General features: G+C 60.1%; 1 protein-coding gene and 1 long non-coding RNA gene across 7 annotated transcripts in view; both read left to right on the top strand.

The window, feature by feature from the left end:
• Nucleotides 1-571: 571 nt before the first annotated feature.
• On the top strand, nt 572-2,331 carry LOC141409820 (uncharacterized). Its single transcript, XR_012432158.1, has 3 exons — nt 572-694; nt 926-1,029; nt 1,990-2,331. It is a non-coding gene; the product is annotated as an uncharacterized lncRNA (long non-coding RNA).
• A 3,176-nt stretch (nt 2,332-5,507) lies between these two features.
• The window catches only part of INTS1 (integrator complex subunit 1), a 34,923-nt gene continuing 16,144 nt past the window's right edge, over nt 5,508-24,286 (top strand). For all 6 annotated transcript variants that reach the window (XR_012432149.1, XR_012432148.1, XM_074034246.1 and 3 more), the window contains exons 1-22: nt 5,508-5,565; nt 5,887-5,985; nt 6,696-6,986; nt 9,805-10,001; nt 10,150-10,287; nt 10,535-10,694; nt 10,806-10,911; nt 11,005-11,191; nt 11,322-11,467; nt 11,674-11,815; nt 12,926-13,102; nt 13,907-14,015; nt 14,912-15,032; nt 15,699-15,776; nt 16,660-16,817; nt 17,430-17,526; nt 21,210-21,301; nt 21,484-21,544; nt 22,550-22,747; nt 23,058-23,187; nt 23,406-23,585; nt 23,779-23,928. Coding sequence is in view for 4 of the 6 variants with exons in the window: in XM_074034246.1 (XP_073890347.1) it covers nt 5,928-5,985; nt 6,696-6,986; nt 9,805-10,001; nt 10,150-10,287; nt 10,535-10,694; nt 10,806-10,911; nt 11,005-11,191; nt 11,322-11,467; nt 11,674-11,815; nt 12,926-13,102; nt 13,907-14,015; nt 14,912-15,032; nt 15,699-15,776; nt 16,660-16,817; nt 17,430-17,526; nt 21,210-21,301; nt 21,484-21,544; nt 22,550-22,747; nt 23,058-23,187; nt 23,406-23,585; nt 23,779-23,928 (2,976 nt within the window). In the remaining 2 variants the exon portion in view is untranslated. The remainder of the gene's footprint in view (nt 5,566-5,886; nt 5,986-6,695; nt 6,987-9,804; nt 10,002-10,149; nt 10,288-10,534; nt 10,695-10,805; nt 10,912-11,004; nt 11,192-11,321; nt 11,468-11,673; nt 11,816-12,925; nt 13,103-13,906; nt 14,016-14,911; nt 15,033-15,698; nt 15,777-16,659; nt 16,818-17,429; nt 17,527-21,209; nt 21,302-21,483; nt 21,545-22,549; nt 22,748-23,057; nt 23,188-23,405; nt 23,586-23,778; nt 23,929-24,286) is intronic.

Here is a 24,286-nt window from a genome sequence, read left to right as displayed (position 1 = left end):
CTCAAAAAAAAAAAAAAAAAAAAAAATCAGCAGGGCATGGCAGCAGGTGCCTGTAATCCCAGCTACTCGGGAGGCTGAGGCAGGAGAATCGCTTGAACCCCAGAGGTGGAGGTTGCAGTGAGCCGAGACTGAATCACTGCACTCCAGCCTGGGCGACAGAGCAAGACTCCATCTCAAAAAAAAAAAAAAAAAAAAGACATAAAGGCGACTTCCAGGTGCAGGGGGCTGGGGCATCAGTGACTGACCAGGGAAGGAGGCCACTCAAGCAAAGACCAGAATGGGGTGGACAGGGAGCCCCAGGACCAGCTGGGGAGATTCTGAGCACAGGAAACAGTGCGTGGAAAGGCAGGCACCTTCCGGAAACAGTGAGAAGGCTGAGGTGTGGGGTGCAGCGGCATCGGGGGAGGCGAGAGGGAGAAGTAGACCCTGCAGTACCCGGCAGTCCTTGGCATGGGGCTGGGACGGGGCAAACAGTGGCCCCATAGCCCACGTCCACTGGAGCCACAGGATGGGAGCTTCTTTGCAAATAAGGTTTTTGCAGATATAATGAATTTTCTTTTTTTTTTTTTTAGATGGAATCTCGCTCTGTCACCCAGGCTAGAGTGCAATGGTGCGATCTTGGCTCACTGTAGCCTCCACCTCCCAGGTTCAAGCGATTCTCGTGCCTCAGCCTCCCGAGTAGCTGGGATTACAGGTGCGTGCTACCAGGCCTGGCTAATTTTTTTCTATTTTTAGTAGAGGTGGGGTTTCGTCATGTTGGCCAGGCTGGTCTCAAACTCCTGACCTCAGGCAATCTGCCTGCCTCAACCTCCCAAAGTGCTGGGATGACAGGTGTGAGCCACCGCACAGGCCTAATGAAGGTAAAGATCTTGAGATGAGATCATCCTGGATCTGGGTGGGCCCTAAATCCAGTTGTCTTCACAAGGCACAGAGACACAGAGAGAAGACAGCCACATGGAGACAGAGGCAGAGGCTGGAGGGATGTGGCCACGAGCCGAGGACCCCTGGAGCCCCCAGGAGCTGGTCGAGGTAGGCAGGGTCCTCCCCTAGAGCCCTCGGAGGCAGCCAGCTCTGCCCACACTTTGACTTCAGACTTCTGGGCTCCAGAACTGCAAGAGAGGACATTTCTGTGGCTTTAAGCCACCAAGTCTGTTGCGTTCTGTAAGAGCTGCTGTGGGGAAACAAGCACAGGTGTTTATTTTACTGTTTGGGTGATAAGCAGAGTCTTTGGAGAATTCTGAGCAGGGGAGGAACTTTTGATGATATCTTCTTTTTTCTCTCTCTTTTTTTTTTTTGTTTGAGACGGAATCTCGCTCTGTGGTCAGGCTGGAGTGCAGTGGCACCATCTCGGCTCACTGCTGCCTCCACCTCCTGGGTTCAGGTGATTCTCCTGCCTCAGCCTCCCAAGTAGCTGGGACTAAAGGCACCGGCCACCATGCCCAGGTAATTTTTGTATTTTTAGTAGACATGGGGTTTACCATGTTGGCCAAGCTGGTCTCAAACTCCTGACCTCAGGTGATCCGCTCGCCTCAGCCTCCCAAAGTGCTAGGATTATGAGCCATGGCGCCCGGCCTAAAAATTACATTCTTAATACTTTCTTTTTTGAGACAGAGTCTCACTCTTGTCGCCCAGGCTGGAGTGCAATGGCATGATCTCGGCTCACTGCAACCTCTGCCTCCCAGGTTCAAGCGATTTTCCCGCTCAGCCTCCTGAGTAGCTGGGATTACAGGCATGTGCCACCACACCCAGATAATTTTTGTATTTTTGTAGAGATCACGTTTCACCATGTTGGCCAGGCTGGTCTTGAACTCCTGACCTCAGGTGATCCACCCGCCTCGGCCTCCCAAAGTGCTGGGATTTGTACAGGCGTGAGCCATCTCACCTGACCGTAAAAAATATTTTTAAAAAGTGAGCAAACAATTTGAACAGACACCAATAATGCCGATATATGGATGACAAAAAAGATGAGAAAACGCTAATTACTCATAGGGGAGACGTCGATGAGGAGCACAGGGCAGACTCTGCACACCCCCCAGGATGACGGAATGCCCGCGGTCCTGCCCGGGCCATCAGCGGAGAAGCCATCGTTGGAATCTGGACTCCATTCTGCGGGAGACACTCAGCAGCTGACAGAAGCCACCAGTGCCCACAGCGCCGGGTTGAGTCTCAGAATAATGATGCCAGGCCGGGCGCGGTGGCTCACGCCTGCAATCCCAGCACTTTGGGAGGCTGAGGCAGGAGGATCAAGAGGTCAGGAGGTCAAGACCATCCTGGCTAACACGATGAAACCCTGTCTCTACTAAAAATACAAAAAAAAAAAAAAAAAAAAATTAGCCAGGCGGGGTGGCGGCGGCGCCTGTAGTCCCAGCTACTCAGGAGGCTGAGGTAGGAGAATGGCGTGAACCTGGGAGGCAGAGCTTGCAGTGAGCCGAGAAGGCGCCACTGCACTCCAGTCTGGGCAACAGAGCAAGACTCCGTCTCAAAAAAAAAAAAAAAAAAAAAAAGACACTGGGTGCAGCCAGCCAGCAAGCGCGCCCCGTGGGCTTTCATTCACACAGACCCCAGAAGAGTCAACAGCGCCTCTCCAGGGACAGAAAGTGGCGCCCTGGCGGCCTGGAGACAAGGCAGGGGCGGTTTGGGAATGTTCGTTACAGGGTTGGAAGGGATGGGGGATGGGGCCACAGGTGTGTGCGAATGTCGCGAATGTCAGCACGCAGCAGTCTGCACCCGTTCCACCCTTTACACCCCTGCAGTTTATCAGACGCCAATCATAACTCAAAACAGCTGTTTCAAAAAGAGAAGGGGAGAGGGAGGAGGAAGGCAAAGAGGTAGAGGAGGGGGAGGAAGAGGAAGAGGGGAAGGAGGAGAAGGAGAAAAAGAAGAGGGAGGAGGAGGTAGTCAAAGTTGACTCCTGAGTTGTACAGAAAGAGAAGGATAAGGAGGAGGAGAAGCAGGAGGAGGAGAAGCAGGAGGAGGAGGAGCACGAGGAGGATGAGGAGGAGCAGGAGGAGGAGGAGGAGGGGGAGGAGGTGGTCAAGGTTGACTCCTGAGTTTTTACAGAAAGAGAAGGACAAGGAGGAGGAGGAGGAGGGGGAGGAGCAGGAGGAGGAGGGGGAGGAGCAGCAGGAGGAGGAGCAGGAGGAGGAGGGGGAGGAGCAGGGGAGGAGGAGGAGCGGGAGGAGGAGGGGGAGGAGCAGGAGGAGGAGGAGCAAGAGGAGGAGGAGGAGGGGGAGGAGCAGGAGGAGGAGGAGCAAGAGGAGGAGGAGGAGGGGGAGGAGGTGGTCAAGGTTGGCTCCTGAGCTTTAAGAGAAAGAGGAAAAGGAGAAGGAGGAGCAGCGGGAGGAGGGGGAGGAGGTGGTCAAGGTTGACTCAGGAGGAGGAGGAGGTCATCAAGGTCGACCTTGAGGTTCTGGCCTGGGCCTGGGTGAGGGCATTTGCCGAAGGCATAGGCCCCGCATGCAGGGGCGGCGATGCTGGTCAGAGGGTAAGGAGAGACAAGTGGCAGGGCAGAGGAAGCTCCCTGCAGGCTGCTCCTATTCAGGTGACAGGAGGAGGAAGCATTACCCCATCGGATCTCCCCTCCACCTTAGAGAGTTACCCTGAGGGACAGATTGAGAAATGGCGGAGGCATGAAGCTGCACAGCCCCGGTCTGGTGTCCAGCAGGGATCTACGGTTGACCGGCCTCTCCTCCCATGGGCACCATGGACATCTCCTTCCGGACTTGCTGCCCACACAGCGCAGGGTGCAGGGCCCTGGAGCCCCTGGGGTCATGCAGGGACCCGGCTGATGCCCGCAGCAGTGGGAAGAGACCGCGGAGGGTCACACAGCAGTTCTCAGGCTGCAGCCTGGGGCCATGAGCCTCACTGAGGCCACGGTCGAACGGCCACACCCAACTTCAGGGACACAGGGAGACCATCTCCGCCTTGCCGTCCCTGGGTGGGGAGATGGGACACACCGGGCAGGTGGCACTCAGGACTCCCTCGGTGGGGGGACAGAGTTCAAGTCAGTGCCCTGCTGGGAACAGATCTTGAAAATGTGGTTAAGTGGCAAAAGCCAGGCGTAGAAAAGAGGAGCCGTGCGCTACCTGCAGGGTGACAAGGCAGAGGTCGGCACATGGGTGGCTGCCTGAACGCACACGGACAAGCCAGGAAGACGGACACAAATCAGAACAGAGGCTGACTCCAGGGGAAGGGACCGGCTGCTCAGGGGTCGGGGGAGACCCTTTGACTGGATGATTCCCCTGCCTTTTTTTTTTTTAAGACAGGGTCTTGCTCTGTTGCCCAGGCTGGAGTGTAGTGGCACCATCATAGCTCACTGCAGCCTTGACCTCCCGGGCTGAAGAGATCCTCCTGCCTCAGCCTCTTGAGTAGCTGGGGCATAGGCAGGCACAACTATGCCTGGATAATTTATTTTTGATTTTTTTGTAGAGATAAAGTCTCACTATGTTGCCCAGGCTGGTCTCACACGCCTAGGTTCAAGTGGTCCTCCCACTTTGGCCTCCCAAAGGGCTGGGATTAGAGGTTCATGCCACCATGCCCAGCTAATTATTATTATTTTTTTTGTACAGGTGGAGTCTTGCTATGTTGCCCAGGCTGGTCTCCAACTCAACTGATCCTCCTGCTTTGGTCTCTCAAAGTGCTGAGATTACAGGTGTGAGCACCACACCTGGCAACTGTATAATCTTTTGTATCTTTTGATTTTTGTTCCCATCAGTGTTTCTATTAAAAAAAAAAAAAGGCGGGGGGGGGGCGGGGCGGGTGCAGTAATCCCAGCACTTTGGGAGGCCAAGGCGGGTGGATCACCTGAGGTCAGGAGTTCAAGACCAGCCTGGCCAACATGGTGAAACCCTATCTCTACTAAAAATACCAAAAAATTAGCCAGACGTGGTGGCGGGCGCCTGTAATCCCAGCTACTCGGGAGACTGAGGCAGGAGAATCGCTTGAACCCGGGGGGTGGAGGTTGCAGTGAGCCGAGATTGCGCCACTGCCCTCCAGCCTGGGCAACAGAGACAGACTCCGGGTCAAAAAAAAAAAAAAGGAAAGAAAAGAAAAAGGAAAGTATGAACTTTGTGGAACACGAGTTCCATCTCAATAAAGCTGCTATTATTTTTTGAGACAGAGTCCCTCCCCGGGGGCCCCCCGGGCTGCTCCCCCTCACCAGGGCCTGCGCCCCGGCCGTCCCCGCCCCCCCGGGACGTGCAGAACCCGCCGCTTGACGCATCCGCGGATCCCTGACGCCGCCCCTCCCCGCCGTGCGTCTTGGAGTGTGTCCCTCCGCAACGCCAGCACTACCTGTGCATAGAGATGCCAGCGCCTGCCCCGCGCCGCGGAGCCACCTGGACCACACCACGTGCGCGCGGGGCCCGCCACTCCCGCCGCCAGAGGGCGCTGCAGGCATCAGGCCGGCGCCGCGAGCCTCTCGCACCTCCCCCTGGGCCCGCTTCCCGCCGCACTATTTTGCTTCCTGTTGTTCCGGAAGTCGGGTCCTTGAGTGTGGCGAGATCCGCTTCCGTTTCCGGGGTGGCCGGGTGGCGGCGGCTGGGCTGTAGTCGCGACGGGCCAGAGGTAAGTGAGCCGCGGCCTGGGCGCGCTCTCATTGCCAGGCGAGCGCCTGATTCTCCCGGCTACCCCGCCCGGCCTCGGGGCCGTCCTTCATGGTTCTGCCCCCTCCAGCTCGGCGTCCGCGCCGCCTGCTGCCACCCGACTGAGCCGCTCCCGGGCGGCTGGGAGGCGGGGTCCCTGCAGCTCCTGCAGCATCGCCCCTCCGGGCGGGCGCGGGACCACTGTCCCCGGGTCCCACGCCCAAGCCCCGTGCGGTAAGGGAGCGAATGAGCGAGCGAGTGAATGAATGAATGAATGAATGACCCCACGCTGGCTCCTCCGCAGGTGACGCCGCAGCCGCCGGGAGCCGCTAGGGACGCGGCAAGATGAACCGGGCCAAGCCCACCACGGTGCGCAGGCCCAGCGCCGCGGCCAAACCCTCAGGTGCGTCTCTCTCCCCGCTCTGCAACCCGGGGGTCTTTGAGGGTCTTTGGGGATCTCAACTGCCCCGGAGCCTGCCTTCGGCTTGGTTGTTCCGCAGCCGCGGCTGTTTCCAGGAATTGGATCTGGAAACACTGCTCTCGGTCCTCAGCGGCTATGAGAGTCCCTGGGAGGCTTGGGACAGCGGCGACTTCCTCCGGGACCCCGGTGATCTCGTTTCAGGCTGAGCTGCAAGGCGGCTGACAGTAGTGGAAGGGTCTCCCCAGCCAGGAGGCAGGAGGGAGCACAGTGTAGCGTAGCACGGGGTCTGCAGCCAGACTATCAGCTCAGATCCTCCGGGCTTAAAGCTGCCACTCACCTGCTGTGTAACGCTGCACACATTGCTTAACCTCTCTGTGTCCCTTTCTCCCCTGTAAAGTTAGGGTAATGGCACCTATTGCGGAAACTTGGGCGGGGCGGGGGTACTAAGCACACTGTTTTGGATAGACCAGAGATGGCCTGGTTTGTGGTTAGCGCTATGTGACTATCCACCGTCACTTGTGCATATCTTGCTGGTGCCTGCTCAGCTGTTGGCTGCTGAGTGAGCTCTGGCTTCTTCCTTGCCTTCTCTGACCGTTGTTTAATTCCCTCTGACATAACAGGAGGTTGGAGTCAGTCTTTTTCCACCTTGGGTGTTGGGAATGTACCTGGTTTTCTCTCTCCTTTCTCTGCAGGGCACCCTCCCCCGGGAGACTTCATTGCTCTGGGCTCAAAGGGTCAGGCCAATGAATCGAAAACGGCATCCACCCTGCTGAAGCCAGCCCCTTCTGGCCTGCCTTCTGAGCGCAAGCGGGATGCGGCGGCTGCATTGTCCAGTGCCTCGGCCCTCACCGGTCTCACCAAACGCCCCAAACTCTCCTCCACACCCCCACTGAGTGCCCTGGGGCGCCTGGCTGAGGCTGCAGTGGCAGAAAAACGAGCCATTTCTCCGTCGATTAAAGAGCCATCTGTGGTGCCAATTGAAGGTAACGAGTCTGTGGACTTCTCCTGAGAACGCCCCTCAGCACGTCCATCCATCAGATGTTCAGGGAAGGCCCCCTCCAGGCCTAGCGCTGCCTGTATGGCCGACCTCCTCTGGGAGAGCAGATGTTTGTGACTTGTTCTTTGAAGTGCTTCTTATGTAGGTGCCCTTACCCTGTGTGTGCGTCTGCGTCCTGAACTGCCAGTGGCTGCCCTTCAAGAGCCGGGTCACTCCCCCGTTGAGTGTCTCATGTCTCTGTTGGACGCCCCCTTTGTGATGGGCACTGTCTGAGCCCTGGGGGTAAACCGGGCCTGGTGACACCCTAGGTGCGTGTTCTCAAGGTCGCGCGCCCTGGTGCGTTCCTCTCTCAACCTGAGCGGAGGCGATATGTACTTGGTTCCTCCTTCCCTCCTGGTTACCAACAGGGAAGAGTTCATCCGTTCCCTGTTTTCAGTTGAAAAGCAGCAGAACAGTAAATACATCAACAGGAAATGTAAATTTTACAATTCACTTCTCACAGAAATGCCTTTAACTGTGTGCCTAGAATCGCCCCTGCTCCTCTGCACCATTTTCCCAACGACCATCTTTCAAGGCTCCATGACTTCCTGGGAGTCACTCTGGCAGCTGTCACACCAGCCCCAGCAAGCCTCGTGGTCTGCAGTATTTTGTTTCTGTGGGAGCATTTCTTTTGGGTAATTTCTTTGTGGTAGTCAAAAAGAACAAGCGTCCTGATGACTTTGGTAGTGAGGTGTCTGTTCAAGCCACGCCACCTCTGATTACTGAGTTTTGTGCCAGACAGGGCCCAGGGGACTTGTGGGCTGTGGGCTGTGGCCTTGCCGTCGGAGGGATCAGGCTGCTGCAGTGCAAGCCTGTGAGTGAGTCCCTGACGGCCCTGGGACGGAGGAGGCCTGGCAGGGAGTTGCAGTGTGGGCTCAGGCCTGGAAGCACAGGCAATGAAACTGGGGCAGGCAGGAAAGGGAGGTGCTAAGCAGACAATGGACCGTGCCCAGGGAATGGAGGCCTGGCCTGGGCAGCACACGCTAGTGATAGCCGAGGCTGGACGCTGTGGGCAGTGTTTGTCCTGGACTCATTTGGCATCAGGGAGTCCTGGGGGCAAACAGCCCAGGATGGCACAGCTGGGGGGCTGCTTTAGGAGGTCGAGTCTCAGACGTCCCATGAGGCCTGTCACTGGGCTGCTGGTGCCAGTGAGGATCGAGGACAGAGACCACAGGCCCCACCCCGGCCCGAGTTCTCGGCCTCCGGCTGCTGGGTGTTTTATTTATCTATTTATTTATTTTTATCACCACCTCCCGTAGAAAGAAGATTTTGAAGATGACAGGAGATGTGGTTGTGAAAAGCATATTCTGAGTGGTAGATCGCTTTACAGTATTATTCTCGCAAAACAGAGATGGCTGCTTCCAGCCATTTGTGGTATCTGTCCCAGGCCGTTCCTCCGTGCTGGCAGCCCACTTCTCCCCCGTGCTTATCTCAGGGCATTAGGAAATTTCTTTCAAGTCTTTGTCCCAGGTGCAGTTAAGGTGGATTACAATGCCTCTGTCCACATGTCTGTGTGGATATTTACTTTTTATTTATTTTTATTTTATTTACTTTTTTTTGAGACGGAGTCTTGCTTTGTAGCCCAGGTTGGAGTGCAGTGGCACAATCTCGGCTCACTGCAAGCTCTGCCTCCCGGGTTCACGCCATTTTCCTGCCTCAGCCTCCCAAGTAGCTGGGACTATAGGCACCCGCCACCATACCCGGCTAATTTTGTGTATTTTTAGTAGAGACAGGGTTTCACTGTGTTAGCCAGGATGGTCTCGATCTCCCGTCCTCGTGATCCACCTGTCTTTGCCTCCCAAAGTGTTGGGATTACAGGCGTGAGCCACCGTGCCCGGCTTATGTATTTATTTTTTGAGACGAAGTGTTGCACTGTCCCCAGGCTGGAGTGCAGTGGCACGATCTCGGCTCACTTCAGCCTCCGTCTCCCAGGTTCAAGTGATTCTCTTGCCTTAGCCTCCGAAGTAGCTGGGATTACAGGCATGCACCCCCATGCCTGGCTAACGTGTATTTTTAGTAGAGACAGGGTTTCACTGTATTGGCCAGGCTGGTCTCGAATTCCTGACCTCAGGTGATCCACCCACCTCAGCCTCCCAAAATGGCAGGATTACAGGCGCGAGCCGCCATGCCCGGCTGTGTGTGGATATTTAAAACACAGTCCTAAAAACTCCTGGGTCAGAGAAGAATCAGAATGAAAATGAGAAAACCTCCGATCCAACAGTGGCAGACATGAGGAGAGGAAAGGTGTGTGCTGGCCCTGGTACTCCTCGGAGGTTGTGGGAGGGTCAGGCACTCGTCTGGAGGAAGGTTGTGAGTCGAGCACCCATGGAAAGAGGGGGGGGGAAAAGGGGAGAAGAGCATGCTGGAGACTGGAGCCGGGGCAGGTGCGAAGAGAGGGCTGCTGTGCCGTGGTCCACAGTGGAAAGTATTCAGTGGAGCCGCGATTCAGTGGAAAGTAAGGCTGCAGGTTGCCTGACTTGCTGGGAAATGTCTGTAGCCTTCGGGGTAGCCATGTGGGACACAGTGGAGCCAGGACTGGAGTGTCTGGAGGGCCAGTGCTGAGGCCTGTGGGGCAGCCTGCTGTGTTGAGGGGACCATCTGGTGGGGTGCTTGTCCCCTGTGGGAACTCTCCTGAGGGTGGATGGCTGGTCCATGGCAGCGCCGACCCTGAGAGCTCCGGGTTCCTCGTGGTCTTACCGGTGTCCCAAGGCTTTGGGGCAACCCTGCCCTGTCCCTGCTCTGACTGTACCACCTGCCCCGGCCAGTGCTGCCCACGGTGCTGCTGGACGAGATCGAGGCGGCCGAGCTGGAAGGCAACGACGACAGGATCGAGGGCGTGCTGTGCGGGGCCGTGAAGCAGCTGAAGGTCACCCGCGCCAAGCCCGACAGCACCCTCTACCTGAGCCTCATGTACCTGGCCAAGATTAAGCCCAACATCTTCGCCACCGAGGGCGTCATCGAGGTGCGAGCCGGGCCCCTGGCGGGAGGCGAGTAGGGCTGGGGCCCTCGGCTTCCTTCCTCACCTCCCCCTTCAGTGTCCTGCCTGACCCACCCCAGCTTTGCCTCTGGGGCCAGCGAGGCTCCCACGTGACATGCACCCTCCCTGGCAGGCTCTGTGCAGCCTCCTGCGGCGGGACGCCTCCATCAACTTCAAGGCCAAGGGAAACAGCCTGGTGTCCGTGCTGGCCTGTAACCTCCTCATGGCCGCCTACGAGGAGGACGAGAACTGGCCCGAGATCTTTGTCAAGGTGAGTGGCCTCTCCCCAGACGGTGAAGACAGCAGAGGGCCATGGGCGGGGCGGGGGCGGGAGAAAAGCAGGAGGGTGTTCTCTCCAGAGGACTGTGTCTGACAGCGCCGATGGTCATGGCACAGTCCCCTCTGCACCCAGAAGCTGCAGAGGGCCGCCTGGGCGCCCAGTCCCTGGGCCGCAGGCAGACATTCTCCAGCCTGGCTGCCCGGCTGGGCTCGGGGCTGAGGGTGTGGCTCCCACACAGGTGTACATCGAGGACTCCCTGGGGGAGCGGATCTGGGTGGACAGCCCTCACTGTAAGACTTTTGTGGACAACATCCAGACGGCCTTCAACACCAGAATGCCCCCCAGGAGTGTGCTGCTGCAGGGGGAGGCGGGCCGCGGCGCTGGCGACCTGGGCGCGGGTGAGAGACACTGCCGGCTGGGGAGGGCGGGTGTCCAGCCCCAGGGCAGGGGAGGGTTGGGAGTTCAGGCGGGTGGGAGGCGCTGCATGGAGCCCTCTCCTTGGTCTGCAGGGAGCAGCCCACACCCCTCCCTCACGGAGGAGGAGGACAGCCAGACGGAGCTGCTGATCGCAGAGGAGAAACTGAGCCCCGAGCAGGAGGGTCAGCTCATGCCCAGGTAGCTGCGTGCCCGCCTGGTCCCAGTGGGAGGTGGTTGGGACAGGTGCCTCGGGGCTGCCTTCCTCCTTCCCTGCTCCCTTCTCTGACCTAGGTACGAAGAGCTCGCGGAGAGTGTGGAGGAGTACGTCCTGGACATGCTGCGGGACCAGCTGAACCGGCGCCAGCCCATTGACAACGTCTCCAGGAACCTCCTGCGGCTCCTCACCTCCACCTGCGGCTACAAGGAGGTGCGGCTGCTGGCGGTGCAGAAGCTGGAGATGTGGCTGCAGAACCCCAAGGTGCGGGGGTGCCTGGGGCGGGGTCGCGGGGGTGGGGGGCAGGAGTGCCCGGCAGGGGGTGGGGGCAGGCTCCGTGCGGTCCCACAGCCGGGGTGGCCGTGAGCCCACAGCTCCCTCCGCGGCCCCGCAGCTGACCCGGCCGGCCCAGGACCTGCTGATGTCCGTCTGTATGAACTGCAACACGCATGGTTCTGAAGACATGGACGTCATCTCACATTTGATCAAGATCCGCCTCAAGCCCAAAGTCCTCCTCAACCACTTCATGCTGTGCATCAGGTGCGAGGCGGGCAGGGGTGGAGCGGCGGGCAGGGGCAGAACGGGGGTGCGGGGGGAGCAGGGTGAGGGGCGGAGCGGGGGTACGGGTGGAGCGGGGTGCCAGGCAGAGCAGGGGTGTGGGCGAAGTGGTGGGCAGGGGCAGAGCGGGGGTGCAGGCAGAGCGGGAACGGGGCCTGCACCCTCACCTGCCTGGCTCCCACACCCAGGGAGCTGCTGAGCGCGCACAAGGACAACCTGGGCAGCACCATCAAGCTGGTGATCTTCAATGAGCTCTCCAGCGCCCGGAACCCCAACAACATGCAGGTCCTCTACACCGCGCTGCAGCACAGCTCTGACCTGGCGCCCAAGGTGGGCCTAGGCCTTGCCCTCCACACCTGAATGGGGGGCTACGGGCTGGAGAGACATCTGGCATCTGGGGAAGCCCACGGATTGGTGGGGCTTTGTGGGAGAATGCTCTTGGGGCTCGGGAAGGAGCTTTTGAAACTCACTTGGGCATGAGGTTGAGCCATTTCTAGAGTGGGTGCAGCCACAGCGCCCAGCATCTTTCTCAGAAACGGACACTCTGTCCATTTAGGAGGGAGCCACACTGAGCCTTAAAAGCCACCCAGGTTTCTGAGCTAAGACCCAGACCTGCCCGCTTGTATTTTTATTTCTCAAGCTCATTCTGGCCTTTGGATAATAAGGTGGTTTTTAAAATTTTTTGTAGAGACGGGGTCTTATTATGTGGCCCAGGCTGGCCTCTAACTCCTGGGCTCAAGTGGTCCTCCTGCGTCAGCCTCCCAACGCGCTGGGATGACAGGCGTGAGCCCCTGTGCCTGGCCCAGACCTGCCTTCTGTGCAGTGGGTCCCTCAGTTAAGCAGGAGTCCCTGTAGCCCTGGCTGTAGGACCCTTGGATTCCCGTGTGTCCTTTGAAGCGGACTGGGGAGATGCTCCTGTTGCCACTAGCACGTCAGGCCTCCCGGTGGGCTCTGCGGCGTGTGAGACATGAGGGAGGCAGGCACGGCCGCTCCGGCTCGGCGCTGTCATCTTTGCAGCCCGGCATTTTGAGATGGGGGTGCATCCTTTCAGATCTCGGGTGGTGATCTTTGGTTTCCGTTCAGCCTGTGGCGCGTGGTTGGGCTGAGATGGCACACGCACTTCTATGACTCTGCCGCTTGGTGTCCCACACCCGCAGCGTCTGTTAATTAATCCTTCTCCTCATTTCACGAGGACCAACTCCCCACGTGCCGGTTGCCGAGAGGGGAATCAGATGTGGCCCCTGCTCGCCAAGGGCTGGCAGCCAGTAGAGCAAGGAGCCCGCCACCCCATGCCCCGCACTGCCTGAGACCCGCTGCAGCATCCTCGGGCGCCACCCCCACGGGTGCTGTGGGAAGGAGCCGGTGCATGTGCTCCTGGAGGGGCCTGTGACGGGGTCGGCAGCGTTGGGCAGCCTCCCACACAGCCTCTCTCTGCCCCAGTTCCTGGCCATGGTGTTCCAGGACCTGCTGACCAACAAGGACGACTACTTGCGGGCCTCGCGGGCCCTGCTGCGGGAGATCATCAAGCAGACCAAGCACGAGATCAACTTCCAGGCCTTCTGCCTGGGGCTCATGCAGGAGCGCAAGGAGCCACAATACCTGGAGATGGAGTTCAAGGTGCCAGCCCCTGCCGCTGGGGCGCCTTTCCCTCACTGCAGGTCCCATGTGCCACCATCCCCCTCGCCCTGGGTCCCACGCACATTCTGCCCCTTCGGGTGCTCTGGCTGAGCGTGGGTATGGGGCTGAGTGAGGCTGTTTGCGGCCATGCATCCCAGAGGGTAGCATGGGCTCCGTCCTGTGTGAGGACCCAGCGGGGGCTGACCAGGTGCGGGGGAACCGGCAACCCGTGGGCTGGGTGGGACGGATTGCTGCCGGGAGGAAGGCGAGTGTGTGGGCAGGGAGGCAGGGCGGGGCCGCGGGCTGCCTGGCTGGGTTGGAGACTCTGCAAGGGGTGTGGAGGGAGCTGATGCTGGAAGGCACAGTGAGAGCGGATCACAGAGATGCCAGGTCCCTGCAGCCAACTGGCAGCCAGCCTGCTGGGGTGGCCTGTTTTGCGAACGGGGCTTTGTGGATCTCTGTTGACTGAACCTCCCTCCCGTGGCCAGACAGGACCTTTTGAGTCACCGGCCTGGTGCCCCTCCTGTCAGACCCCTCCCAACTGGTCCTCCTGGGCGCTCTCTGGATCCCTGCTTGTGTGTGTGCGTGTGCAAGTGTGCAAGTGTGTGCGTGTGCGCCATGTGTATGTGGAGTTGGGCTCCCGGGTGTCCATTCTGGATACAGACCCCGTGCTGTGCCCATGTGGGTGTGGAGTGGGGCTCCCGGGTGTCCATTCTGGATACAGACCGCGTGCTGCGCCCGCGTGCGTGTGGAGTGGGGCTCCGGGTGTCCCTTCCTGCATCAGACCTCGTGCTGTGCCTGCAGGAACGCTTCGTGGTGCACATCACCGACGTGCTGGCCGTGTCCATGATGCTGGGCATCACGGCACAGGTGAAGGAGGCTGGCATCGCCTGGGACAAAGGAGAAAAGAGGAGTAAGGACGCGGGGGTGGCCCGGCCTTGCTCGGTGGGGGGTCTCAGGTCCAGGCTGGTGGCTGGTGGTTCTCTGTGGCTGCACTGTCCTCTGACCGCCCAGGAGGAGCGGTCCCACAGCACAGCCACTCAGGGACACAGAGCCTGGAAGCTGCCTTCCCGGTTCCTGTCCATCCAGACCTCACCCCAGCTGCAGGATCAGGCCCTGTTCTCCCTGAGTGTCCTTTGTGTGCTCCAGCTCTGGCCCAGCGTGGGGACACTGCAGGCATGGTGGCCCCAGCTGTGGGTGGGAGGGGAGGGGAAATGGTGTTTGGGGCAGTCTGGGTGTTTGATTGTGGGTTTGCAGGAAGACTGGGCTGCAGAAGCCCTCTCAGCCATTGACTGGAGCGAGTCACTCGAGACACGAGGATTCCGGTCACCCACGTGTGTGTCAGGGTTACTCCATGCTCCCTGGGGTGTTATTCCAGCCAGGAATGGTCCAGAAGCTGGGGGTGCCCTGAGTTACCCCCTCCCAAGTGCCAGCCTTGAGCTGGAACCCTAGGGGTGCCTGTAGCCCCTCAGCCCATGGCTTGGATCCTGTGGCCCCTCAGCCCATGGCTTGGATCCTGTGGCCCCTCAGCCCATGGCTTGGATCCTGTGGCCCCTCAGCCCTGGCTTGGATCCTGTGGCCCCCTCAGCCCGTGGCTTGGATCCTGTGGCCCCCTCAGCCCGTGGCTTGGATCCTGTGGCCCCCTCAGCCCGTGGCTTGGATCCTGTGGCCCCCTCAGCCCGTGGCTTGGATCCTGTGGCCCCCTCAGCCCGTGGCTTGGATCCTGTGGCCCCCTCAGCCCGTGGCTTGCATCCTGTGGCCCCTCAGCCTGTGGCTTGGATGGGCCACTAAGCTGCGTGTCTGTTGCAGATCTGGAAGTACTCCGCTCGTTCCAGAACCAGATCGCCGCCATCCAGCGGGATGCCGTCTGGTGGCTTCACACTGTGGTCCCCTCCATCAGCAAGCTCGCCCCCAAGGACTACGTGCACTGGTGCGGCCTGGGCCCCGCGCAACCCTGCCCCACACCCCCCTGAGCTGGGACAAGCCAGGGCCCCACACAGCCCCTGCCCCACACCCCCCTGAGCCAGGACAAGCCAGGGCCCTGCACAGCCCCTGCCCCACACCCCACTGAGCCGGGACAAGCCCGGGCCCCGCACAGCCCCTGCCCCACACCCCCCTGAGCCGGGACAAGCCCGGGCCCCGCACAGCCCCTGCCCCACACCCCCCTGAGCTGGGACAAGCCAGGGCCCCGCACAGCCCCTGCCCCACACCCCACTGAGCTGGGACAAGCCAGGGCCCCACACGGGAGCCTGTCCCCTCTCTGGACAGCAGCAGCCGTCACGCTGCAGGCATGTCACCCTGTGTACATTGGAGCCTCCCGTGGGGCCTCTGCCTTGATTGGGGTGGGGCTGTCAGGCTCGGGCCTGCATTTCTTTGCAGCGATTTTAGAAAGGACGGTCGGGTGCTGTCCAGCCCGGCAGCCCCGTGAGTGGTCCCTGGGCTCTCTGGTGGTGCTGTGAGGAGGTGCTGAACTTGGCATCAGGCAGCCCCGCCTCTGAGCGCTTGGGCCTGTGGGAGCGGGGTCCCTTCCCTGGAACTAACAGGTTACTCCCTGAGCACCCACGTCGTGACTGAGGGCCCTTCTCTGCCTGCCCAGCCTGCACAAGGTGCTGTTCACAGAGCAGCCGGAGACCTACTACAAGTGGGACAACTGGCCACCAGAGAGTGACCGCAAGTGAGTGTACTGCCTCCTGGGCTCCTGTGGGCTGGGCTGGGCAGGGCTGGGGGGTGCCTGACTGGCTGCAGCAGGAGGGGTCAGTGGGAGTTGGACCGCTGTTTTCAAGGTCACGTCACCATCCTGTCCCTCCTCTACAACCCTGGGTGCCTTCTCTCACTGCCATGCTGGCGTTCCTGCGCCACTGCAAGGATTCAGCCGCTGCCTGTGTCCATGTGACTCTAAGCCCCAGCCACAGCCTCCCCCAAACTCCCACCTTCCAGATGCTTCCCAGGGCGTCCACAGGCACTCCACCCTCTACGCGGTCCCAAATGCAGTCTGCCCCTGCTTTTGTCCAGACAGCTGCACACTGTCCTTCCCCAGCCAGCTGGCCTCACAACTCTGTCCCCCTTCAAGTCCCGTGGGTGACCCTGTGGGTTCTTGGCCTACGCTCCCTTCCATCCCCGCCTGGGGCTGCTGCTGGTTCACCCTGCGCCCATCTCGTGCCTTGGGCGCTCTCCTCACCTTCACTGCGGCTTTCCCCGTCAGGCTTTAGAGGTGGAGGGGTCATCTCTGCCACCTGGCTCCCGGCTCCTTGACAGCAGGAAACATCTTGGCCTCTGTGGGGTGGCAGAGCCTCCCATGTGGTGGCCATAGGAACCAGTGACTGTGTGTGTAGCCCCAAAGGCCTCGGGGTGGGGGTAACCTCCCCTTCTCCCCCTGCCCAGGCGAGACTTAGAGCCGGGGCTCCTGTCCTGCAAAGGGAGGCTCAGGTTGGAGGGGCAGCAGCAGCCCTCTGCCGCCAGCCCGTGGGCTCTGAGGGAAAGGCTGGCCTGACCTCGGCCCCTCAGGTCCGGCAGGTGTGGGTAGCCCGCAGTGAGTCACGCCTCCCCCCACCCCGCAGCTTCTTCCTGCGCCTGTGCTCCGAGGTGCCCATCCTGGAGGACACGCTGATGCGCATCCTGGTCATCGGGCTGTCCCGGGAGCTCCCGCTCGGGCCCGCAGACGCCATGGAGCTCGCCGACCACCTGGTGAAGCGGGCGGCGGCCGTGCAGGCGGATGGTATGGCTTCTCCAGGGGATGGCCCCTGTGCTGGGCTCTGCTCCCCTTGTCCCTGCAGAAACCCCGGCACTGGCACGCATCTCTGGGGCACTCCACAAAGCTGTGCTTTAGCTGGGCCCTGGGTCCCCGGGAGGCTTGGGGACCTGCCTTCTCCGCATCTGTCCCTTAGGAATTTAGAAGCGCGTGTCTTTGGCAGTGATGCAGTCACTGCCCCGTGTTTTGGAATTTGTCCTGGAACTGGCACATCACCTCCTTTAGGAGGCTGTTAGAGTGATTTTAAATCCAGCTCGCACCTCGCCTGGCTCTTCCCCGGGGGCTTGCGGGTCCCCACCCTGCCGGCCACACCCCCCTCCTCACCTCCCTACCCTCCCTTGGCAACCCTGCCAGCTCTCTAGACCCAGCCCGGGTGTGGCCCAGAGCCCCAGAGCAAAGTGTGCTTCGTGTCCCAGTGAGAAGCCCTGTTTCCCCCAGCTCCCCTGCTCAGGCCTGCGCCCCATCCCGCGGCATCCCCCACCCCACCCCGATGCCACGCGAGCAGGGCCTGTCCCCTCGCTGCCTGTGCCTGATGGTCTGTGAGCAGCTCCAGAACCTGTGTGTGGTTCTTGGTCTTAGATGTGGAGGTGCTGAAGGTGGGGAGGACCCAGCTGATCGACGCCGTTCTGAACCTGTGCACCTACCATCACCCCGAAAACATCCAGCTCCCACCCGGGTAAGCCCGCGCCCCGCTCCCCACTCCCTCCCTGGTAAGCCTGCACCCCGCTCCCCACTCCCCACTCCCTCCCGGGTAAGCCCGCGCCCCGCTCCCCACTCCCTCCTGGGTAAGCCTGTGCCCCGCTCCCCACTCCCCACTCCCCACTCCCTCCCGGGTAAGCCCGCACCGCTCTCCCCACTCCCTCCCGGGTAAGCCCGCGCCCCGCTCCCCACTCCCTCCTGGGTAAGCCTGCGCCCCGCTCCCCACTCCCTCCCGGGTAAGCCCGCGCCCTGCTCACCACTCCCTCCTGGGTAAGCCCGCGCCGCTCTCTCCGCTCCCCGCTCCCTCCTGGGTAAGCCCGTGCCGCTTTCTCCGCTCCCTCCCGGGTAAGCCCGCGCCCCGCTCCCCTCTCCCTCCTGGACAAGCCCGCACCCTGCTGACCTCACAGGTCTGCTGGTGACCTGTTTCCAGAGACCAGTGAGGCCACTGCAGGCCTTGACTGGCTGGGCCCGAGTCCCACCCTTACCTGGGTTCCAGTGGGCCGTTTCCCCGTTGTCTTCCCCCGTGTCTCCAGCTCAGTCATACTTTTTTCTCCTGTGTTTAACATATGTGTATTATTTTTCACGCAACGAGTTTATGCTCTGTGTTTCACGGCTTTATGGAGAGAGAATTCACACACGTGTCATCTAAAGTGTGCAGTTCCGTGTTTTCAGGATGTTCACAGGTTGTACAATCTTCATTGTAATTTAATTGTAGAACCTTCTTTGGTCCCCCCAAAAGAACCCCATTCCCACCAGCCGTCACTCCTCATTCCTCCCACTGCAGCCGCTCACCTGCTGTCATCTCTGTAGAGTGGCCTTTTGGGCGTTTTCTGTAAACGGTATCCTACCGTGCGTGGTCTCATGTGACCAGCTTTCTTTCCCGGGTGTGCTGTTTCCGGGGTCGCCTGTGCTGTAGCGTGAGGCAGTATCAAAGTCCTCCTTGTGGCTGACGGTGCCCCACTGTGTGGACAGACCACGCCTGCTGCTTCCACTCCTCTGCTGACAAACGGTGCTGCCATGAGCGTGTGTGGACAAGTCTGTGTGGACGTGTCTTCAGTTCTCTTGAGCAGGTGGCTGGGAGTGGGGTTGCTGGGCCAGGTGTTTAACTGAGGCTCTGTCAGACCCTCCCCAGTGGCTGCCCCCACCTTGAGTTCCCACTTGGATCACCGCCAGCGCTGCATGATCATTCCCGGTCTCCATCCCATCCTCGCTCGCACTCATGGCTGTTTCTCAGCAGAGCCGTCCTGCCGGGGTGAGACGGTATCTCACAGTGGTTTCGGTTTGCATTTTCCATTTTTTGTGGGGAACGGAGTCTTGCTCTGTTACCCAGGCTGGAGTGCAGTGGTGCAGTCACAGTTCACTGCAGCTTCAACCTCCCTGGCTCAAGTGATCCTCCTGCCTTGGCCTCCTATGTAGCTGGGACTATAGGCATGTGCTACCATGTCCAGCTAATTTTAGTGTCTGCAGAGATGGAGCCTCACTTTGTTGCCCAGGCTGTTTTCAAACCCCTGGGCTCAAGCAGTCCTCCTGCCTTGACCTCTTAAAGTATTGGGGTTACAGGTATGATGAACCACTGCGCCTAGCCAGAAGTTTTCAATTTTGAGCAAATCCAGTTTTACCTATTTATCTTTGGTTTCTGTGCTTTTGTGTCATATCTAAGAAACCATTGCCTAGTTCAGGATAATGGAGATTTAATTCTGTGTTTTCTGTCAAGGGTTTTATCATCCCAGCTCTTACATTCAGGTCTTTGAGCCATTGTGATTTAGTTTTTATGGTGTGAGGCTGGGGTCCGGCTTCATTCCTCTGTGTGCGGACATCCAGCTGTCCTGGCACCGTTGTTGAAAGCCTGTCTTTCCCTGATGACGGTCTTTTGGCTCCGTGTCGTAGTCACCCATGTGGGTTGTTCCTGGACCCTCACTTCGTTCTGTGGACCCACGCGGCACAGAGCTCACCTTTGGGGAGGCCCAATCATCTTCGTGCTGCTGCCACTGTGTGTGCTTTGACATTGTACCTAGGATGCTGGGGCTGCCCCACGCTCCCGAAGCCTTCCTCCCCTTTTCTCCTGGGAACCTTATAGTTTGGCGCTCCCTGTCTCTGGATCCTGTCATCCGCTTGATGTGTGATGTTTGGTGCGGCCCTGCTTCGTTCTGTTGGTGTTGATTCTGGTTGTCGGAGCACTGTTGTTGAGAGGGCTGTTCCTGCGCCTTGGGCTGTCTTGGCGCGCTCTCGGCAGTCTGCACCTGAGTATGAGGGTTGACCTCTGGACTCTTGTAGCGTGTAGGCGAGAGGGTTGATCTCTCGACTCAGCTCTGCTCTGTCCGTCTGCGCGTCCGTTCTGTCGGTGTATGTGTCCATCCTCTATGAGGGCTGAGTTTTAAAATTGGGAAGTGTGTTTTCCAACTTTGTTCTTTCCCAGGATTGTTTTGGCTGTTCTGGGTCCTTGCATTTCCATGTGAATTTCAGCGTGAGCTTGTCAATTTCTGCAAAACAGCTGACTGGGATTTTGAGACAGTGTAGAATCATGGGTCAGTCTGGGGAGCCCCTCCGTGTCAGTGAGGCCACACCCTGCGATCTGTGCCCGTGGGCAGGTTTCCCCTTATCCGGAGCCGACACCCTTTCAGAGGTGTCCCTTTATCCAGAGCCCACACCTTTTCAGGGGTTTCCGTTTATCCAGAGCTGACACCGTTTCAGCAGCGCTGTGGAGTTTTGGTCGGATGCACCTCGGAATCCCATGCTGCACCCGAGCCTCGCGTGCTCTCTGATGCCACGGTCGAGGTCCTCCTGCCGCGGTTGAGGTGCTCCTGCCGCGGTCGAGGTGCTCCTGCCGCGGTCGAGGTCCTCCTGCCTCTCTCTCCTTCGGCAGCTGCTGCCCACTCTGCTTTCTGGTGTGGTCTTTCCCTCTGGGCAGCCTCCGCATGTGGCTCGTGTCTCAATTCACATCTGTCTCATAGTTAGGATTGTTTCCTCACCTGAGGGGCCCATACTTTAATGTAATTGTATCGTTACAATTCTATCTCGATGGTTCCCGGGGTGGTGTCTGTCATCTCACGTAGAAGATGAGAATCACTGGCCGGGCGCGGTGGCTCAAGCCTGTAATCCCAGCACTTTGGGAGGCCGAGACGGGCGGATCACGAGGTCAGGAGATCGAGAGACGATCCCGGCTAACACGGTGAAACCCCGTCTCTACTAAAAAATACAAAAAAATAGCCGGGCGAGGTGGCGGGCGCCTGTAGTCCCAGCTACTCGGGAGGCTGAGGCAGGAGAATGGCGTAAACCCGGGAGGCGGAGCTTGCAGTGAGCTGAGATCCGGCCACTGCACTCCAGCCTGGGTGACAGAGCAAGACTCCGTCTCAAAAAAAAAAAAAAAAGAAGATGAGAATCAGTGACACTTAATGAGCATGTATTATGTATCCACCACTGCTCCCGTTTTATAGATGAGAAACAGAGACTTAGAAAGGTAAGGACGGAGCTGGAGTCGGGCCTGGACAGGGAGCCCAGAGCCAGGCTCACACAGGTGCTTGGACAGGTGTCACTGGAGGGCAGTCCTGAGAGGAGCTGGGAGCCAGCACCGTCCCTGCCCCAGCTTTGCCGCCTGGCCCGGCCAATCCTTGGCGCTGAGCTTGGTGTGCCGGACCCGATCGGGGCGCCCCTGCCTTCCAGGTACCAGCCTCCGAACCTCGCTATCTCCACCCTCTACTGGAAGGCCTGGCCCCTCCTGCTGGTCGTCGCGGCATTCAACCCAGAGAACATCGGTGAGCCCCTGCTGGCCGCCGCGGGCACATGCATGGCCCTGCTGGTCCTTCTTTTGGGGCAGTTTGTCTGTTGGGACTTGGGATGAACCCAGCTGGGGACGAGAGGAGGAGCTGGGAGAGGGCGGGGTCACATGCCTGGTGCCCGGGGAGCCTGGCCAGCCCCACACCCTCCGGTTCCCTAGGCCTGGCTGCGTGGGAGGAGTACCCGACCCTGAAGATGCTCATGGAGATGGTGATGACCAAGTGAGTCCGCACGTCCCCTCGGTGGGCCCAGGGCGGGGAGCAGGGCCTGAAGTGAGTCCTCTCGTCCCCTCGGGGAGCCTGGGGCGGGAAGCAGGTATCGTGGGGACCAGGTGTGTGTCGTTGGGATCAGGTGTGTGTGTGGCTGTTGTGCTGTGGGGAGTGGGCGTGTGTCTGCCTGTGGTTTTGTGGGGACTGGGCGTGTGTCTGCCCGTGGTTTTGGGGAGACCGGGCGTGTGTGTGCCCGTGGTTTTGGGGTGACCGGGCGTGCATCTGCCTGTGGTTTTGTGGGGACCGGGTATGTGTGTGCCCATGGTTTTGGGGTGACCGGGCGTGTGTCTGCCCGTGGCTTGGGGGGGGACCAGGCGTGTGTCTGCCCGTGGCTTTGGGGGAACCAGGCATGTGTCTGCCCGTGGCTTTGGGGTGACCGGGCATGTGTCTGCCTGTGCGTTGTGGGGAGTGGGCGTGTGTGTGTCCTGAGGTGGGAGGCACAGCTGCTTCCCCCACCTCTGAAGGAGCAGATTGACTTTGGAGCCTTGGGGTCAGAGCTCAGATTAGAGCAGCCATGGGGAGTTGGGTATAGGAACACGCCAAAGCCATATGTGCCTCTGTAGGCAGAGAGTCCCTGCCCTGCAGGTCAGTCCCTGGATGGGTGGGCGGAGCCTGCGTGGCTGTCATACTGGGCTGTGCTCCCGGCGTGGGTGGCGTGGGCGGGAGGCGGCCCGGGAGGAGGCCGGGTTGTGATGCTGCGGCCTTGGCTCTGGTAAGGGCGGCATGCTGCCTGTGGAGGACGAGGCCGTGGCTGGACCGCACCTCGGGGCAGCGCCATGGCTTCTCGCCGTGCTCTGACAGCTCTATGGATGCTCCCGGGCGCCCTGTGCTCCTGACTCCTGTGCAGCAGGCAGCAGCGGCCACAGGGGTTTTGACCCTTCTTAACCCTGAGCGTGGTCCGCTGGGAGTGAGCCCTTCGTGGGGGACAGGGTGACACACTCCTCTCTCTGGCCCTAGCAACTACTCCTACCCGCCGTGCACCCTGACGGATGAGGAGACCCGGACGGAGATGATGAACCGTGAGCTGCAGACTGCCCAGCGGGAGAAGCAGGAGATCCTGGCCTTCGAGGGGCACCTGGCAGCCGCGTCTACCAAGCAGACCATCACTGAGAGCAGCAGCCTCCTCCTGTCGCAGCTCACCAGCCTGGACCCCCAGTATGCAGCCCACACAGCCCTGCCCCACGCCTGCCGTCAGGACCTATGGGTGGTTGGTGTGGGTGGGACAGAGGCTGAAGGAGCAGGCGGAACTGACTGCACTGCGGCAGACCCTAAAAGGCCTGTGGAGCCCCATCCCCATGTCCCTGGCTTACTGCTGTGGGGCCAGGCCTTGGGGACATCCCAGGTCAGGACGGGTCGCCTATCTCGGGCTGTCGGCTGCCCCTCGAAGCAAGGATGGGAGGAGGGGGTGTTCTGGGGGTGATCCGCTCAGGGCGTGCTGACACATCATGTCCTCTGTGACCCTCAGAGGGCCCCCTCGGAGGCCTCCCCCTCACATCCTGGATCAAGTGAAAAGCCTCAACCAGTCCCTCCGCCTCGGGCACCTCCTGTGCCGCAGCCGAAACCCCGACTTCCTCCTCCACATCATCCAGCGGCAGGTGAGCTCAGAGGCTCCAGGAGGTAGAGATGGCAGTCTCGGGAGGCCCAGAGCCTTCCGGAGGCCTTGGTGGCCAGAAGTGGGCAGGACACACCTGGATGCCAGGCCCATGAGCTGGCTGCTGTGTGTTGCCCTTTCCGGCTCCAAGGTCGCCCAGGGGGCTGGCGGCAGGTGTTGGGCCCAGAAGGCGCTGAGCGGGGGCTGCTGTCACCTGCCCAGGCCTCCTCGCAGTCCATGCCCTGGCTGGCGGACCTGGTACAGTCCAGCGAGGGCTCCCTGGATGTGCTGCCCGTGCAGTGTCTGTGTGAGTTCTTGCTGCACGATGCTGTAGACGATGCTGCCTCCGGAGAGGAGGACGATGAGGGCGAGAGCAAGGAGCAGAAGGCCAAGAAGCGGCAGGTCAGGGCTGCCCACCCGCCTCTCACCCCGCACCCCTGTCAGGGCTGCCCACCCCTCAGCCCACCCGCCTCTCACCGCACACCCCTGTCAGGGCCGCCCACCCAAGGGCGCCCTTGGCCCACCCGCCCCACACCCCACATCCCATCTGCCTGTTCTGTCACTTGCACCCCTGAGAGCACCCTCCTCCCCACAGAGGCAGCAGAAGCAGCGGCAGCTGCTGGGCCGCCTGCAGGACCTGCTGTTGGGCCCGAAGGCTGATGAGCAGACAACGTGTGAGGTGCTGGACTACTTCCTGCGGCGCCTCGGCTCCTCCCAGGTGGCCTCCCGTGTGCTGGCCATGAAGGTGAGGTGGTGGGCGGGTCTTCCTGCACACGTTCTTCATGTTTAAAATGAGTAGGCTGGGGACCAGGCACAGTGGCTCAGGCCTGTAATCCCAGCACTTTGGGAGGCCAAGGTGGGAGCATCCTTGAGTCCAGGAGTTTGAGACCAGCCTGGGCAACACAGGGAGACCCCATCTCTACAAAAAATGAAAAAATTAGCTGGGTGTGGTAGTGTGTGCCTGTGTTCCCAGCTACCCTGGAAGCCGAGGCAGTAGTATCACTTGAGCCCAGGAGTGTGAGACCAGGCTGGGCAACACAGTGAGACCCATCTCTACAAAAAATAAAAGATGAAAAAAATTATCTGGATGTGGCGGCATGCAC

Source organism: Macaca fascicularis, chromosome 3 (assembly GCF_037993035.2).
Source record: "Macaca fascicularis isolate 582-1 chromosome 3, T2T-MFA8v1.1".
NCBI classification, from domain to species: domain Eukaryota; kingdom Metazoa; phylum Chordata; class Mammalia; order Primates; family Cercopithecidae; genus Macaca; species Macaca fascicularis.
The sequence above is the reverse complement of the archived record's forward strand: the minus strand, read 5'-3'. Positions and strand labels throughout refer to the sequence as shown.